The sequence below is a fragment of the Alligator sinensis genome, unplaced genomic scaffold (genome assembly GCF_000455745.1).
Source record: "Alligator sinensis unplaced genomic scaffold, ASM45574v1 scaffold1338_1, whole genome shotgun sequence".
Taxonomy (NCBI): domain Eukaryota; kingdom Metazoa; phylum Chordata; order Crocodylia; family Alligatoridae; genus Alligator; species Alligator sinensis.
Genome location: NW_005842713.1, coordinates 524,596 through 543,832, shown reverse-complemented (window position 1 = coordinate 543,832; position 19,237 = coordinate 524,596). Strand labels below are relative to the sequence as shown.

The window sequence follows — 19,237 nt, the reverse complement described above, 5'->3', positions numbered from 1 at the left end:
ATATTTGCATGACTACTGAGACACTGTTCAACTTAGGGAGGCAGTTTGAGCACAGCTGGCTCTATTAACAGTATTAGCACAAGAGAAATAAAAAATAAATATTTACACATTTTTTGAAAACATCTCAGGCCTCCTACCTTCCTGCCTTGTCTAATAATCTCCCTTCAATTTTTCCATATTTGTATTTTATCTGATTGCTTCGAAAGGCCCTTGAATAATACTTGTTCTTTTCTAGTACTATCATTTTATACCTTTCCTTGTGGTGCTCACAGCTGTGGTATCCAGGACTTCACAAACAATAATAAATTTATCCTCCACCTCTGAAAGGCTTGGAAAGATTATTACTGTACTATTACAGCAGAGGATGAGAAAGTTGCCCAGGGGCAAACAAGAAGTTTGTGGCCGAGGCAAGAATTGAATTCAGAGCTGCTTAGTTCCAGCTCAGTGTCTAAACTATAACATCAGCCTTCCTCTTCTTACACCTTCCAAATATATGAACATTTAATTTATTAATGTTGTGTAGTCCTTCCCATCTCGCCTCCCCTTACACCTGTTGTGTTCTTGCTTAACCAGAAAATACATATTTACTCTTTAAATCTCTTCTCATAGAGGAATTCTCCCCTCTGAATTCCCATCAGATTGCCTTCATCTTGTTGGTGCTAACGAGTTACATTCTCTGCAGATGGAAAATGGTGCAACTGTGTCAGTTCACACCTTCAATGAATTTGGCCCATTGTGTTTAAAATGCACTCTGGGTCTCATATTCTAGTTACTCCAGTTTCACAAGAGTTGCAAAGACTAGGAATAGCATCACCATCTTAATAAATTTACATCACAGCTACTGCCCAAAACTTCTAGAGCTTTTATGGCCTTGGCAGCATATAACAACCTTGTAATTTACTGTCCAATGGAAGTCCAAGGTCTCTTTCACCATCACTGAATTTCAGGACTAATGACTCTATACTTAATAACTTTTTGAAACACTAGTGTGTATTTTTCTAGTCAAAAATACATATTATTATTTCCTGCCTATATTTATAACTTTTTAAAGCCATCTACCTGACTGGGAGGTCCAGCTTGGAGGAGCAGGGAAAGGTACATATAGGAATTGAAGTGCAATTGCTTTGTCTTCATTGATGCTGTATTACCTTGTATTTTTTTTAAACTTGCCATTAGTACAGCTTAAGTCCTGGTAACAGAAAAGATAGAAATGTAAAACATGGTATAACTCTATAGTAAGTGTGTTCCAAACCAGTTGTGACAGGGGTCAGTGTAATATGCCAAACAAAATGCATGAGTTTCGCTGAATCTCTCAGTGTGCCTGTATTTTACAGCACCTGAGTCTGAGAGAACAACTGTAATAGCAGATATTTTTAGTAAGTGGAATATAGTTATGGGGCTTATGTTTAAAATAATTAAAACATACCTTGCACATATTTATGGGAGATCACTTTTTGCCTCAGAGCTGTCTCATAATAAATATTACCACTAGTAAAGGCTCGTGAAGAAGGTTTACATCGCATTCAGTTACACAAGGTAAGTTTCTCCTGATAGCAAATCAGCTATAAAACTTGATACCATCTTGATATAAAGAGACATATACTGGATGGCCTGCAAAATCCATCTAGTGCTTCATCCTACTCCCATTAAAGTCAACAGAAGACTCAAGAGTCCATGATAATCTTGAGCATAAGGCTTATTTATCTAATGCATTTTATTAACATTCTTTAATATGTGATTGAGAACATTCTCTAATCTGGGATTGAAGCAGTTCAGATAAAAACAAGACATTTATTTCAAACCATCACTGAAATTCACACTGAAACCAATCCAAAAAGCCAAAATTCCTTTTCTCACCTCTACCCCTATTATTTTTATTGTTAGCCTATGCATTTCAAATTACTGACACAGACTAAAAGTGGAAATAAAAAGCAAATCCTGCATAGTACTGCCTCCCTGATATATCTATCCCAAGTGGAAGCCCTTGAAATATCATGTGAAATTCTCTTCTCATAAGATCTCCTGCCCAATTCTGAAATACCCCCAAAATCTGGATAATTTAAATTTCCAATGAGAATCCTTGCCTCTCGCAATGAGAATCCAAACATTTGAGCCTTACTTGAAACCAACTTGCTAACTGTTTAAGATTCAGTAATGATTAATAACTCCCTTAGTGATAAGAGAATTGTTCACCAAATTGTGTAAAGTTCTGTGTCTTTTGTTCAGGGTTTTGGTATTAATAGACAGGCTTGTAGAAAATGGCTAGGAGAGAAAGAGAGATTCACCAGAGATGGAATCTTTATCTGGCCTAAGTCAAGGTTTCAATAGGACTAGAGCCTTCTGTTGAAAAGTACCCTGCTAACTTGAAAAGCAGCTGGAAACAGAAAGTTGGTTAATTGTCATATACTGTCAGTGCACTAAGAAAATAAGTGCTGCTGACCAATATAAATAAGAGGCATAGTAGAAAAAAGGTCCGTGCTACTGATCTGTAAAGGAATTGTAAAACGCCTATAATGAGACTGCCTCAAGGTTAATTAGTGATAAAACCAGCTACAACTTCTAGCCAATGTCTGACTCATGAGGGTGGAAGATGCAGAAAGCCCTAAAAAGGTGATCTATATAACCCACGGGGGACATAAAAAAAAGGAGAGAACATTTGTACAAAAGACTATTCACTTAGCCAGTGATTCTGAATCCCCAGGGCTATGTTTAAAGTCCTGTATGTGTTTCACAGGAAGTTTTCTGTCTTACAATTCACCTCAGCCCTACAGTGAACCCCATGATGGTAAAATCACAATCTGTTGTTACAGGATGTCACAAATTCAGACGTAGATAAACTGTCTGGCTCCAAGAGTTGGAGGGGCCTGTAAAAGGCGACAGTGGTTTAAAGAGTAAAATATTATGAAGTTAGCAAGGAAAATCATGGAGAAAACACTAGGAAAGAAACTCAAACACATTAATGTGATGTAACGTCATGTCTTGAACCTGGCTGAACTGTCAAAATTTGTCTCCAAGCTAAGTTCAATGCTAGCATATACAATATATGTAGCATAAAGCTAGCATAGACAATATAAGGCTTCAGTTAGACTGAAATTGAAGAAAAGGAAAAGAATATCAAGGTGATAAGCACTCACAACTTCAAACTAATTTCAGTAAGTTCTGGTGCTGCCTAGCATCTTTGAAAACAAACAAAAAACAGGTTTACAGTGCCTTTAATGAGAGACAAGGTTTTTATTATGATATCCTTTATTGAACCAACAGCTCTGTGAGACCTGTTGAATCAGCTTTCAGGCCACAAGTGCCTTTCCACAGGTCATATTGTGCCGAGTCACCTGAGGAAGGGCACTCGAGGCCTGAAAGCTTGTCCAACAGCTCTCCCAACTATAGAGTTGGTCCAATAAAAGATAACACAAAAAATCAGTCCAGGAAGTGTACTTGAAAGATCATGGCTAAAACAACCCTATGAATCTATGAGGGGGTCGGACTCGATGATCTATTGAGGTCCCTTCCGGCCCTAACATCTATGAATCTAAACCCTGGGCGCATCTACACATGATGCTACATTGCCATGCACAAACTGTGACATAGCAGCTATGTTGCCATAGCAATGTGCTCCCTTGTTATAGTGTGTTGCTACAGCAATGTAGCGGCTAAAAATAACCATGTGCTGCCGACATGGCACAGTACGGGCTGTTACTGCGCCATCATTTAGTACTTCCAAAAGGAAGTAACAGTAACAGCCCGTCCACAGGGAGAGCGTCTACATGTGCCCCTATGGTGCCATAGTACTTCCAAAAGGAAGTACTAAATGGTGGCACAGTAACAATGATGCCATCAGGCACGTGTAGACATGCCCCCTGCATACTTAATATCACCCCCAGTACAAGGAAGTATTTTAAGCCTCTGGTACCTTTATAAAGCAGACCTGGCAGCTGCTATTAAAAGATTTGAATGATAAATAAACTCAGTATCCTTTTTCAAATTTAGGAATGATCAAAAGATTATCTGTATCGAAATCTCATTAATCTCAAAACCCAAAATAAAGCATGCTCTTGAGAGCTAACTAAGTTTACAGTATAAGGCTTCGCTAGGCACAGAAGCAGTCATTCCATATATGGTCTTCACACAGGGTGTTTTTCCCCACTCTGGAATATTTCAAGTACAATACTTACTATATTTCACATTTAATTACATATCCTGTTGATCTAGGTTGATGTATATTAGAAAGGTGTATGCAACTAAGTAAGTCAGTGATGAAGACAAATCACAGAAATTAAACCTGAACCTGAACTTTTTAAAAGCTTATTTGTATACAAAGTTCTTTTCTGCAGATGCATTTCTTACCTTTTTCTCCTGCCGGTGACAGCATCCACTTCTGATATTTCTTCCCAGTGGTTTCAACGTGATTTCTGGCAACCTCCCTTCAGACTTCCAGAGTTTTTTCCTATTGCAAGTCTAGTCCGTAATGCAACATTTGCATAAATGTTACTAGCTCTTTTTATTGGAAGGTTCCTAGATCAGTATTGCTCATCCATATTTTTATTTACCTGTGAAGCAAATTTTCCATTCCCGTCTCTTCTAGAAAGTTGAAAACTCAGGCAGGCCAAGCACAAATGACCCGTTAGCATATATAGAAGCTCTTAATGGTGTATTGGCAGTTATATCTCACCTTGTTTCTGAGCCTGTTTCATTTTATGTTGTACCATAACAAACTGCTTGCTAATGGCAATTACGTAGTTCTTCAAATTTCATTAAGTTAGGTGCCCCTGGAAAGAAAGTCCCAATAGATAAAGTCCCCCATATCAAATCAAACAGCAGCCATTTATTTCAAGTGAATGGAAAATAACCATATGACTGCTTTATTTATTATTTCAAACCAAGTCAACATAGACCTAATGCCAGAAGCACACATCCACTAGCAAATGTATGAGAGAGCACACTGTTTGAACAGACCTGCCCTGTTTGACTTACATTTTCTTTACTTGTTTTCTCTTTTCCCAAAAGAAGGAGGTGACAAAATGTGTTCTACTCTTATATGTGTAGCTATGCAGGACAGGGCCTTTGCAATTTTATTTTATATCTGGATTAAATGTGCAGGCAGAAGATTCAAATCTAACTAAAGGGTGGATGGAATTCGCCGAACTAAAAAATTGAACTGAACAAAGAATTTTTTTTTTTTTTAAAAACCTTCAAAAATAAATAAAAATCACAATGTAGTTATTCATCATAAATTAGTCAACTAGTCTCTCTTGGGCAGGTGAAATAGAAATATCCTCTGTTCATATGATACCACTTAAATTATTAACCTTCTATACTGAAATTCTAAGGGTTTGCTTTTGACAAAAAAAGTGATGATACTGTATGCTTCCTTCCACCTACCTTTCCCCTTACTTTACCCACGTAGAAGCAGTAAAACAATCCAAAAAACTGTGCAACTACGTTGTTTGCAGCAACCACCAAAACAAAATAATACAGCACACACTATGAAGGTTAGCTAATTCAGTTTTAGTTTATTAATTTTCCCAAATACATAACTGCTTATAGAAACATTGTGTGAAAAGACAGTATAAGATGTAACAAAACTGTATGGGAAGCCATTTGAGCTATTTATTGGACCAGTGTGCCTATTGTTATTTATACATACTGTACACTGAAAATCAAATAGACACAGGTTTCAGATGAAGTAAACACCTTTTTTTGAGCTAGTCAATTTAGTTTATTAATATGTAAAAAAATAAATCTACAATAGCAACAGTGCAAACATATCAGAACCTGCATGGCATAAAGAACACACAAATACAAATTATTATACAAAGAGCCCCCTTTTCCCTAGGGTACATATTGTGACACATGCAATGAACAACAGGCTAAGGAAGACATTACAGCGTAAGCAAGAGGATGAGTTGCATATTATTGGCTCAGTCTTGTATGGCTTCTCTTTTTTAGGAGGTATTGCAGTCATGCCCTGGATCTGTAATTTAAAAAAATATTAAAAATGATCAGATTTCATATCCTATCAGAATCAGTGTTTCTATTTTCTTGTCCACCTATCCCAACAGTTCCATTACAAATTGTTATTGCTTAGGGGTGTGGACAGACAAAACAACTGGAACATTTCCAAATGAAATACACTTGGGAATGTTTTAAAAAAACAATTGTTTCAGCCAGGAGATGCACATACCATGCCTGTGGCATTCCTCCAGCTGAAATATTTTAAAATGATGCAACCTCCTCTGGTGCCAGCAGGGCTGGGAAGGGAGGAAGGAAAGAGCAGGGAGGATTCCCCACTGCTAGGATCCCAACTTTTGAGACCCAAATCCCCCAGACTTCTCTCCCTCTCAACCAAGCTGAGAATGCCTAGCTCTGGTGGGGGCCCCAGAAGTCATCAGAGGTCTGGTAGGGGAGGCAGCAGGGGGATAATGGATGCTAAGACTTACCGACCATTCTGCATTATCAGTCTTTGAACATCTCACATTCACTGGTAATCTAAGTACAAGCTCATTGTAGGAGATACCTTCTGATTTGGACCATTTAAACTTGTTCATTGCATCCGTGAAAGAGAGATTTTTATATTGCTTTGGACTCTTGATAATGAAAGGCCAAGTCCTGAATAATAAGAAAACATACCACAAAATTGAAATTTGTAAGGACAAATTTTGGGAAAGCCCTTTCATGAAAACAAATTGATCATTAGGCTTTGATTCTATCGTTATTGTGTGTAGATTTTATGTTGACAGTTATTGATACCCCATTAGTCAACACTGTGTGTGTCTGTGTGTGTGTATGTATGTATGTATGCATGAATGCTACCTGACACCCACACAAAGGCAGCTCTTCAGCTGAAGTAAACTGATAGCCCCACTAACTTCAATGGATTTATGACAAGGTACATCAGCTAAGAAGTGGCAATTTTTCTACAATAAAAAGCACAAAGAAAATTATCACAGCTTCTACCCACAAACTCTACAAATGGAACAAGGGAAAGAAACCCAATCCAGATCTTTCAGTATAACAGAATATGTTGCACTTAATACAACATTGTGCCAGCACTTGATGCAAAGCACTGGTTACCATCAGTCAGTAGTTCCCTGATTCTCTACCTAGTCCTGGTCACAGTGTAAATTTAGAGAAAACTAAAGACTGCTCTAATATGTAGTAGATGGCAATGGTCTCCAAAGGAAACAAATAAAGATGGTCAGAATGCAGAAGCCTTTGGCCAATTCTCTACTCTTCTGTTAGTTCCTGACATGTCCCAAAAACTCACATTCTTTGACATCCACTAGGAGGAGGGACAGGCTGCTACCTTCTGCTTCTGAGATGCAGAGCTACTCCTGAGAGCACCTTGGTGAAGACTCTTAAGGCTGTTAAAAGACTGACCATATAGAGATCTGGTCTGAAGATCTCTATACTGGTAATGGTACTGGTCCACAAATTGGAGGTCTTTTCTGTGAGCGGGTGTAATTGCAATATGAAAATGGGTATCCTGAAGGTTAGCAGATGCAAATCAATCCTTCTTCTGTGGAGATACTGTGACAATGGTTAGTGTAACCATCAGGAACTTGAGTTTGCGATTTTTTAGGTCCAGGACAGCATCCTCATCCCCTTTCCTCTTTGAGATCAGAAAATAACCTGTGTAGAATTCTTCTACTCTGAAGTGCAAGAGCCATTCATGTATATAGAAGAGAAAGAAGCTACGTGCTAAAGCAAAATCTCAAAAGAATGGTCCCTAAAAAGTATAGGGAGGGAGATTTGGAATGGGCAGTAAGCTGAATTGGAACATATATGCTGCCACAGTGATATACAACATCCACTAACTAGCTCATTGTAATTTTGGCACTGGCTGATACAGTCACCCAGGCAATTGTTGAAGGGGTAGTAAAAAGGACAGGTAAGCTAAGGAGCAGAAGGCATCTCCTGACTGCACTGTCAAGCATTCTACTTGTTACCAGATGGAGGTGAGTGGCAGATGGGAGGCAGACTGTATGGTCAAAGACTACTATTTGGCATGGAACCTCTGGCACTCCCTAGGAATTTCTGCAGACCAGAAAGTAAATGGAGGAACAGGAGTAGAGATACATGGGCATGCATCAAGGTAGAGATATGCATGCCTCATTTTCAGAACTGGGCGTTATATTGTCAAGGAACATCAAATCAAATGGTGAATTGATTATGGTCAAAACTTTATTCAATCCAGCTTGATGTCCAATTGCTCTTTGGATGGGGGCAGGAGTTTATCTTTTTAAAATATTTTAGTCAGACTTGTATCCTACCTTTTACCTATGCCAGACTCTCATTTCACAGCATAAGTGGAAGGTAAAATTCTAATCTCACACCTGTTAGCCCAAAAGTAACCCAGCTAGTCATTCCAGATTGCATTAGCCACAGCCAAGGGTCGGATTTTGCCAATCCTCCTGCTGGGCCTAAAAAACCCAGATATGTCTGTCTAGGTAGTGTTGCTCACTGGGTCAGACCGAAAGCCACATTTGGGATCAGGAAGGAATTGTACCCTACAGTCACTCTGGCATAGATTCTGGGGGATTTGGAGTCAGGGGTATGGTCCATTTCCTTGGATCTTGAGTATATTTTAATTGGCAGGACAGTGGCAGTGTCCTCCTCCCCTTGCTTTACCTGTTGCAAATTGAAATGTACATTTGATGTTTCAGGCAGTATGTGCAGGCTTGTTCCCAAAATGTTTAAGATATACGCTCATCTAGAATAGATTACATAGTGATAATCCTGACATGAGCTGGGTGTTAGAGTAAGTGACCTCCTGAGGTCTCTTCCAACCCTACTTTTTTGTGATTCTGTGATTTCACTTGTACTCATCTTAATTTGCAACACTGTCTACATAATCAGTATCAGGCACAAAGAGTCAGTCAGTTTTGTGGGTCATTTCACTGTTATAAATCTGGAATAACTTCAGGAAAGTCAGTGGAATTACGACGATGTAAAACAGGTGTAAAATACATCATCCTGATACAACTTAATGCAAAAAGAACTGTGTATTAAATCAAATCATGTATATTATGAGCTTTAATAATGTCATTAATTACAGTGCCAGTTCAGACAGACACTGAATATGTAGTCTATTCAAAACATAATTTTTCCTCAGGCAAAATCTGCATTTTCTTTCTTAAGTATAGTCATTATGAATGAACATTCAAGACAGCACACTTCATTTGTTAGAATATTTCCTTTTAAGCTAAGAAATCTGGATTACTAGTGTTAAATTAGAAAATGTGTTTCTCTAAAGTCAAAAGGGATTATAAACAGAAACAACACAATAGCTGAAGTAGGTATTGCATTCTAGTTCCATCATATTCTTCACCCATGACAGTTTTTAGAACTGGGTTTAATCATTTTGTACAGCAAAGCTTTTTGGAACAACAGCTGTATAATACTTTATTTTAAAAAGTCTACTGTATGTTTTATATACAGGCATTTCACATTTCAAAATGTATAGAATCACTGTTAGGCTATTAATCATATTTATAAACCATATCACATAAATCCTTTCTTGTAACTTAGTTTACTGAGACTAATTATTAATAATACCATTTACCATCCATCATTCAATAATACATTATATTTTTCATTCTTTGTTTATTTTTTACAGTTCACTCAACTTTGGCAGTATAACTGAACTGAACCATTTTTACTTTGGATTTTTAATCACTTTCAGGTTTTCAGCTTCCTGACTGAATTCCTAATATTGAAAGGAACATTTAAATTATAAAAAATATAGCTATTCCTTGATTTAAGAAAATGTGCTCACATTGGGGTCTAACAATCTTCTGTCTCTTCTGAAAAATTTGAATATTACACTGTGCTAGAAACAAGGATGCCAACCCAAATATTTTTTTAAGGACAATCTGCAAACTTTTTACTGATAGAAAAACATTTGTATTGGCCTGGGTTTTTACTGTCAGTAAAAAAAGTCTTGGTCTGGTAAGCCTGTATGACTGCAACAATGCTTTTACACCCTGCTGCTCCCATGACAGGGGTCCCTACTCACCCCACACCCTGATATCCCTGACTGCTCCATTCTGCTCCCCCCTGACAGCTTTATTGCCCCCTCTGTCCCCCACCCATCCCAGCATAGACCCCAAAACAATCCTAACTGCAACTCAGCACTGTTACAGGATGTGAAGCAGCAGAAGCACACAGCCAGAGTGCAACAAATCTATAAAATACTGAGAGAAGGCTTCCTGTAGGATGGTGCACTGCCACTCACAAATCAGGTGGTAGTACTCTGTGCTTCAATCAAGCTCCAGCTGTTCAGCCTCTTTCACAAAGCAGCTAGAGCTTAATTGTTTTTATGGAAGACTTAAATTTATTTGTGGATACTCATAGGTGTTTTTAGCCTGAATTTTTACTTACTGTCTGGTACAGACAGTTGGCAAGCCTGGCAAGAAAACATATGATTAGTTTAGACTCTGGGGGTAAATCCAGCTATGCATGGACATTTGGTTCTCCAGGGACAAGTAGCAGTGGCGTATCTTGCACCGCTGCTACTAGTCCCTGGGGAATGCCCATGCCACATATGCTTTGGTTTGCAGCAGGTTCTCCCAGCAGCCTTACCTGGGGTCCTGGGAGCCTCCTGGGGCTGCAGCTGCGACAATTCTGCTGTGCAGAGCCCAGCTTGCAGCTCCAGGCAGCCCGGTTCTGGTTTTCAGCGGTGTGCATTGGCCGAGCCTGTGTTGCTCCGGAGGGTTTTTTCCACATGTTTTGTTTGCCCCCTGGATATCCAGGGGTCAAAAAGCCCAGGGGGAAAAAAAAAACAGCACAGTGCACACTCAGGGACAGTGTTCATCTGGATGCACCGTGGGAGTCTAACACTATCATTTCAGCTCCTAGTGAGCATTGTTTCCCTCTGCTAGCTGTCCCACTGAAGGCAATGGGGGCAGTCAGAACCATTAAGAGTTTTTTCTTTTTTAATGTGTATTTTTTATTGTATTTTAAAAAATAATTAGAAACTTAATTATGAAGATGAGTGGCTGCCTATAAAGAATTTCTTTCTAAAACTAGAGTTATGTTGCGAAACATTTGGGATTTTTTTTCAGGATAATCATAACAGGAGGCTAGCAGGGGCTCTTCTACTTTAAAGGCCAAACCACAATACATCTTTTAACCTTATGAGCACCACACCCACTGTAAATTTATTTGCCCAGTGGTTTACCACAGGGATTTCAAGCCACCTAAATATTCCACGAAACTTAAGGGTGTTTGTTATACGTCCTTAGCTGTTAAAAGGCTGACACTTTTTTTACAGTCGTGCTTTGAATTTCTGTGGACTGTCAAAGTGGTTAGAGCCCCCCATAAAATATTACCCTTTTTGACCCAAGCCAATATTCATGGTCTTGTGGGTTGTTTCCATTAAGAAGAAAAAACTGATGATGGATTCAAGTATCTCTGATGCAATCCTGGTTATTTAAGGGAAAAGTACTAAATCCTGTTTTCTTGAACACTTTGGGAATCAAGCAGGCCAGAGACAGTTTCCTTACTCACACTCCTGAGCCTCTTTCAACCATCAATTATCCCTGAAAAAGTATCTTTTCTCAGTCCCACACTCCAAGGATTTGGTGTGTCCGTCTCTAGGTCTGCTGTTTCTCTTTTCACTTCTCTGGTGTTTCTGCTGCTTCTCTCTCTCCATCACAAACATACAGTGGGTGCATTTACACATGCTGTTAGTACAGGGCAATAAACTCCGGTGTATATCCTATACACATCAGACACAGTGTGCACCTGTGACTTGGCTGTGTGCACCTGCGACTTTGCATTTCTCCCTGGATAAGTTGTGCCTGTACTTGTCCCAGAAAAAATGTCCTGGGATTGGTGTCTATGCACATCACCTTTCTAATCAGGGTTTAGTTAGCATGTAGAGATGTTTTTTGCAATCTCTCAGGATAAACTGTTACTGCCACCAATCCAGGAAAATGGTTTATCTTGGGATAAGTACAATGTCTGTTTGCACCAGGGTTATTACACTTTTTCCAAGTACAAGCCTGCCAAGCTGTGTTCTCCTTGCTGTTGCTGAGCAGCAATGCAGCTTAGAAGGGTGATTTGTGTAAATGACTGGGTTGTGTCTTTCTTACCCAACTGCCTCTTCCTCTATCATCCTTTCCTATCACTACTGTCTCCAAAATGTTCCATCTTTAGATGACAGCAGTCATTCTAGGGCTTGATTCCCCTCTCAGTTACACTTGGAATATACCACTTTAATGTCAGTAATTAGCTTCTGGTTTGCTCTAGTTAACCAGAAACCTAACACAAAGGCCCACAAGCACTGAGAAAATTACCTGTTTTTTAATATTTGCCAGCAAAAGGTGGCCCCTCCCCAGGCTTCTCTTTAGTGGGGATGAATGCATTTAACCTAAGAGTAGAGTTGTGGGAATAATTGGGCTTTGTTTTTTGTTTAATTTGGCAACTGAACAAAATAATAACAATAATAACAAAACCACCATCACCACCACCAAGAATAACCAGTATAGATCAACTCAAAATAATCATTTTTAATTGAAAAAATAAAAAAAACAAACGTTTTCATCCTAATCATAGGATACATTTTGTTCAAATATTTTGCAACCCCAAATGAACCAATACATGAATAAAAATATAAGTTCTCTTCTATTTCTATTTTCCTCACTTACCTGACTGGTTTATATATTTCCTTAACACCAATAAAGTAGAGTTGCTCCATTATGTCTGGAATACTTGCACATCGTGTCAGATTGATTCTTGGGTAGTATACCAGATAGGACAGGCACATTTCATTTCTGGTGCTCAGACCACCCTAAAATGGAGATGTTTTAGCAATGTGGGTTTCAAATATTGTAGATAAAGAAAGTGATTAATATTAACTAATTAAGACTGACTTGTAAACAACATAGAAACAAAGAAAATAGCGGACCAATTTGACAGAATAACTACATATTCAATTATCAAGGGACAAAGAATCTGTAACAAAAAATGCTCATATAATGTATTTTAAGATATAAAAAATAAATGATAACAAGAGCAACTAACAGCATGTAATTGTTGGAGGTATTTGGCCTCAGCTGTGCTGGACAGACAGTAATCTGAGTTGTCTTTTATGTGTACATCATTTACAATTTATATAATATTAGGTCAATGGAAAGCCTTTGTGGTGATTTTCAATCACATGTCCTAAATTCCTGAATTCTATTTGCAAGAAGTTCTACTAATTTTGCAGAATGAGCCAAACTTGAACTGAAAAAAACCTAACAGGTTGTCACCAGGTAGTACACAGGGGGAGCAAAGTAAACAGGACTTCTCCCTGCAGGTGATTCCATAAGCCAACCTTAAAGTATGCCAGAACTGAATAATTAAATCCTGATTTGTTGTCTATAGCTGATAAACAACAACAACAAAATATTGACAGATTCAATTCTGTGCAAGGGTCAACAGTACTACAGTGTGTCCTGTGTTTTTGGTTTGTTGGGTTTTTGGGGGTGGTTTTTAGCTTTTTCTCTTTGGCTGATTTTTAGAGCCCTAAACCAACTTTGGGAAGTAAGAAAAATAGTAATGGTGTAATTCCATACCAGTATTCAACTTCCTATGGCTCCAAGTGTGCATTATTACTATTTGTACAATATAATATAGCATAGTAGGTTAGTTGAGCAAAATGCAGAAAAAAAGGAAGAATTTTTTTTTTTTTAAATTACAGTTTGGTCTAATGATTTATATTCTCACCACAAATATACTTTAGTTAGATCGGGTCAGCCATTTTTTCACATCAGTGTCCTAAGGCGCATCCTAACGAGTGTGCATGTGCAGTGGCACGTGTTCCCTGCAGAACAAATAGCAGTAGCACATATTTGTGCCACTGCTATTTGTTCTGGGCCATGCCCCTGCATGCGCACTTCAGTGCATGGCAACTTGTCCTGGGTGGGATAGGGCAGGCTAGGGCCAGCACCTGGGCTGGCCCCAGCAGCCTTACCTGGGGTTCTGAGGGCCTCCTGGGCCCGCAGTGTTGTCATACTGGCCACTTGGAGCCTGGCTGGCAGCCAGAGCATGGCTCTGGCTGCTCAGGCTCCATTTCTGGCAGCACACACTCCTGCCACATGCGCTGCATCACTTTTTTTAGCACCATTTTTTTTCTTGACAACTGGGATCTTCCGGTGTCACAAAGACCCACCAGGCTGTTAATTTGCACTGCAGTAAATGTCTGCACATGTGACACGTGCAGTTTTCAATTCTACAAACTACACTACACATGCATGCTCGTTGGTATGCTCCCCTAATGTCCATATGGTGTGTGGAGTACTCTAACTAGGACCTTCCTCTATACACAGGCATTCAGCTCCTTGAGTTTCAAATAGTTTCTGACTCATTCTGACTCTTATCAGGGAGGGGCCAGTGTCAGAAGTAGGTAGATGGGCATTTGCAGAAATATGGTCATGCTGGTCCTAATGCTTCAGATTTTGCAGTAGCTATGTACAGTGGAAAGCTCACTGAACAATTCTCTAGCCCCTCTCTTTCTCTGGCTGAGGACTCAGGCTACCAATAGACTTCCTGTCATACCTTAGTTTTCAGATCCCTCTGCCAGAGCTCATAAAACACAGAATGTTATTCATGTAATTGGAAGATAGAATGACCAGCCTCCCTGAGTCAATATGCCTCACAAAGACATCTACCTGGAACTACCTAATAGTTTTGCAGAAGGGAAAGGTCTTCACTTTTATATACATTGGCCATATCTGGTCTCCAATTCAATCAATACACTCAAGTGCTCATGCTAATAGGACTATTGAGACCACGGGAAACTAAACCTGTGGGGAAACTTTTGCAGAAATAGGGTCCTGCGTGGTATTTCTACAAATTCATTCTACTTTGCATTATACATGTTTGAGCCAAGTACAATATTTTATTACTATGCTGAGCAGCAAACAGACTCAGAAGACAACAGCCAAAGTACCAAGACAATGTAGCTCCTACAGGTATATACAATCTTAATTATCTAAGTACTGTGAGTCAAACTCCTTATTCAGGCCAGTCATTGAGTGTTTTGCCTGAGGAATGACTAAGTAAAGACTTGAGAATTTGCCTCATATTAATTAGGCATTTACAAGCACAAGCATTTTTCAGCAATACATAGACCTGGTAGTTAGGCAGCCATATTTTACTTTAAGATTAGTGATTACCCTAGTAATAAAATATTATGCCATTTCCAAATATTTCCCACCATTGTACTGTGTGCAGCAAATGCAAATGCAAGCAAAAGATTATTCAGATGTGCTGATACATGTACGTATGTTTTGCCTGAAGATGGCTTTAGTAAGGGCTATGATATTTAGTCCTGAAATTGTTTCTTATTCTAAGGAATAAAGAGCCAAAAACATAACTGTTGCATGCACACAAGTGCACATATTCATCTGCTGCACATCAACCTACTCCAATGCATAGATGTTTAATAAATATACTGATTAAACCAGAATTTTGAGGCAGAGAGAAGCTAACAACCTAATATGCTCATACAAATAATTTGATAGAATATCTATATTTTGCATCTTAAAAATATGATGCAATCAGAAACACTGATAGACTGTGCAATTCTGATTTTTAGGAACCTTTAAAAAACCTAATCTCTTTTAATATTTTATTCATATAAATTTGTTATGGAAGAGGTCAGGCTAGAGATGGTTCCTCATGGCTTTAAAAACCCATGGATCCATGGAAGATCAGCTTCTGAAAGACTATCTTGCTGTTCAGTTACTATTAGAAAACATGAAATTGCATGCACTAATTTCTGTATAAATTAGCAAATAGCCTTAATGCCCTTCACCCATATCATACTCTTTAAAATTCAAACCTATTTTGCTTCCAAATAAAATGAAATTATTTACAAGCCTATTTCAAAGAAATCTATCCTTGTTATCAATTTATCTGCAATATTTCTTACCCATGTCATATGAATTCGATCTGTAGTATTGTAGCGACATTCTGTAATTAAATTATCTCCCTGAAAAACAAGATTTAAGAAATTGAGAGTTATGAAATGTAATAACCTTGGGTTCCTATGATGGTTTACTATTGCAAAACTTTAACAAATATGGTCAGAAAATAAAGAAGTTCAGGGATGTGAATTTTTGAGGGAACAGAGGATTAATGAGTTAGCCTAGACTGAACCTTTGGTTTAGAGCATTCAGTGTTCATACTGGCCCAGATCCCCAGCTGGTATAAATCATTTTAGCAAGACAAATAAGCTATATCCACTTACACCATTTGAGAACCTAAGCTATAATTTGAACTGTGGCTGCACGCAAAGTATCTAGTCAGGATTAGGCCTTACTTTGTGGAGCACTGTGCCTGCATAAGAAGACATAACTTTTGAACCAAATCCTTTAGTGTCTGAATATGGATATTCTGTTCCAGAGCCAAGTCATCTTGCCAACTTCAATGAAACTAGCCGTGCGAAGAAATGGAAGAAGATTTTCCACATAACAAAAGTACCATGTTATTGCCAAGATTAGCAGTGGAGGAGTGTCAGGCTAAGATTAAAACACATTGACGGATTTATGTGGAGACAGTTTCATACTTATTGTCTCAGGTTTGTTCCATGTTTCACTTTTTTGACAACTGAACTGATCTATGGGGTTTTTAAATAACAGAAAAAGCAGTGAATTAATCTTTTATATCAGATCAGGTACAATTCTCAAAACCAGCTCCATCTAAGAAATGGTGGAAATATTACAGAACAAGGCAAGTAGTAGAAATCTGATATCTGAGAATTCACAAATCAAACCAATCTGGGGACGGTTGTGCATCTTTTGCTTATTGCCAGCTAAAGTATTTAGTTATTGTCAACTGCTGATTTAATCTCTCTTTAAACAATCAGGAGATTATCTTCAAAAGTTCAAAATCTTCTCACTGAATGGTTCTGATATTGCGCACAGCTATGAGTAATAATAAAATTGTGCAATAGGTTTGTGCAGTAGGAAGAGTGGGCTTGTTGGCTTTAGGATCAGTGTTTATCTTAATTATACTCCGATTCTTTGAAGAGTGAAATTCAGTTTTGTATCAGCTAAGCAAAGATTGATGAGACTGAGGACTGTCAACACATTCATTCAGTGCTGACTTACATCAATGGAGCTACTCAATGCAAACTTGCATCTGGTAACATCAGTAGAACTATACTGATTTGCACCAGCCCTGGGCACCCGAGTAGTGGTATGATATACAGCAAAGCTTCTTTTGTATGGTAATTATTTATTTCAGTTTCAAATTCAGAAGAAGTATCTAGCACTTGCAGGGAACAAATAATCTAGACTCCAAAAAATCAGGGTTATATATGCAAGACCCAACAGGGGGAGAGAGAGACAGAGAGAGAGACAATGCTTTCACTGATTTAATTATTATTAATTATTATGAGTTTATTATTTATTTGTATTGTGCTAGGGCTAACATGATAGAAATCTAAATACTAATCATAATATATTTTCAGGTAATTTATATTGTCATAGGCATCTAGAGGGTCCACATCAAAAAATCTTAGGCAGAAGGAAGGGCAGGGAATGTTGAATTCTAGTTTCGCTTTAACTCTCCTTTTTGAGTTTCTGATAATAATATTCCCAAACAAATTCCTTTTTCTAGTCTCTTTCCTTATATTCTTTAATTTAAAAGGGCTTTTTTTTTTTTTTTAATAATGTGCATGGATTTTCCCTGAAAATACCACAGGCTTTTCTGAAAAGATATTTAGACCTGTAACTGTCTTAGTCCCCACTTCCCTTTTCCAAGCCCCTACAGCATGCATTTTCTGGCAGTGGATGATCTAGTTATTCTTTGAAGTCTCACTGTAATGCAAGCAAAGGGACTTCAAAAGGCAAATGTTGCTTTCCTCTACAAGCTCAGCTGCAGCTAAGTAGACTAGCTGTGTTGAAGAAGTTGAATAGGCAAGTAGACAAAGGTTCCTATTTCTTTTCTTTTTTTTACCTTAAGAGGACAAGTATCAAAGAAGCCTGATATGGGGGAGGAAAGAGAAGATATGAAGAGGGAAGAGAGAATACAGGTCATTTAAAGCTATCCTTTACTCCTGCTATGCACAAAAAATTCAGTCATTCTAACGGCTTTTTTTTTTTGCCATCTTCACCTCAGTTTCTGGTATAAGGCACAATCCTGTAAAAATTATGTAGATGTTTAATGTTATATGGGTGAGTAATTGCACAGAAGTCAGTAGGATTTTTCATGTTCATGAAGGTACTAGATTATGACCAAAGTGCTTTTCAATACCAAGGTCTCAGCTTGAGCCTCTTACAAAAACTACCAAATAAAAGTGCCAGTTAAAGCTAACAAGAGTTATTTTGCTATTATTTATTCATATAAAATAATTTATATACATTTATTATTTTTAATTAATAATTTATCCGAATGAATATTGACCCCTTTTTCTGTCTCATGGTAGAATAGATCCTAATTTAATCAAATTTTCTGTACAATGCACTCAAAATTTATGCATGAATTCTTTTCAAACTGTGCCCATAAGAGTGCAAAGTGCCTCTTGGTGCAAATAAGATGGCATAATTCTTTGCCCTAAGGAGATTCAGTTACTCAGAGCAAGCTAGTACAGGGCATGATGGAGCAATGACTTTTTTCCCCTAGAGCAACAAATAAAAAATTTAAAATAAGCAGAAGACTTAGTTGGCTGATTTCTACTGTGTGAAAGCCTAATCACAAACAGTTCTTTTCAAGTATCTGATATTCAAGAGATGCCAGTTAATTATAACTTGTCAGAAAAGGTATGTGATGCTATTTCCATTCTGAGTGGATAAGTGCACAGAGTTGGAATAATGTAAATTTATACTATATTTTTCACAAACATCTGTGATAGTAAATCTCAATTAGTCATATGTTTGTGGAAACCAGACACACAACAGATAAGAACCTAATCAAAGATAATTCACAAAATACTTTTCACAGACGAGCCTATGAACTTCACTTCATCAACCTCCTGGATACAAAAAGTCATGGACTAAATATAGACATTGGATTTATGACACATTACAACCTGCCTGACATGAGTCCCCAGGTACCTCTCCACTATTTACCAGCTACGTTCATTCCCCTTCACCACTGGCCTGTCTCTCACCCACTGACTCCTCAATTTACATCTTCATTGACTGCCTCTCTTGCATACATACCAGCCCAGCCTCTGGCTACTTTACTATTCATTCCATCCAGGAAGAGCACACACCAACTGCAGATGCTTCTGTGGCAGCGC

The 19,237-nt window shown here is 38.2% G+C and overlaps 1 protein-coding gene across 1 annotated transcript in view; it reads right to left on the bottom strand.

Moving 5' to 3' along the window:
- Window positions 1-5,489: 5,489 nt before the first annotated feature.
- The window catches only part of MOXD1 (monooxygenase DBH like 1), a gene marked incomplete at its 5' end in the record, with an annotated part of 69,105 nt that continues 55,357 nt past the window's right edge, over window positions 5,490-19,237 (bottom strand). The window contains 4 exons of the mRNA XM_006034242.1: window positions 5,490-5,971; window positions 6,438-6,606; window positions 12,651-12,793; window positions 15,923-15,982. Of these exons, the coding sequence (XP_006034304.1) occupies window positions 5,807-5,971; window positions 6,438-6,606; window positions 12,651-12,793; window positions 15,923-15,982 (537 nt within the window). The remainder of the gene's footprint in view (window positions 5,972-6,437; window positions 6,607-12,650; window positions 12,794-15,922; window positions 15,983-19,237) is intronic.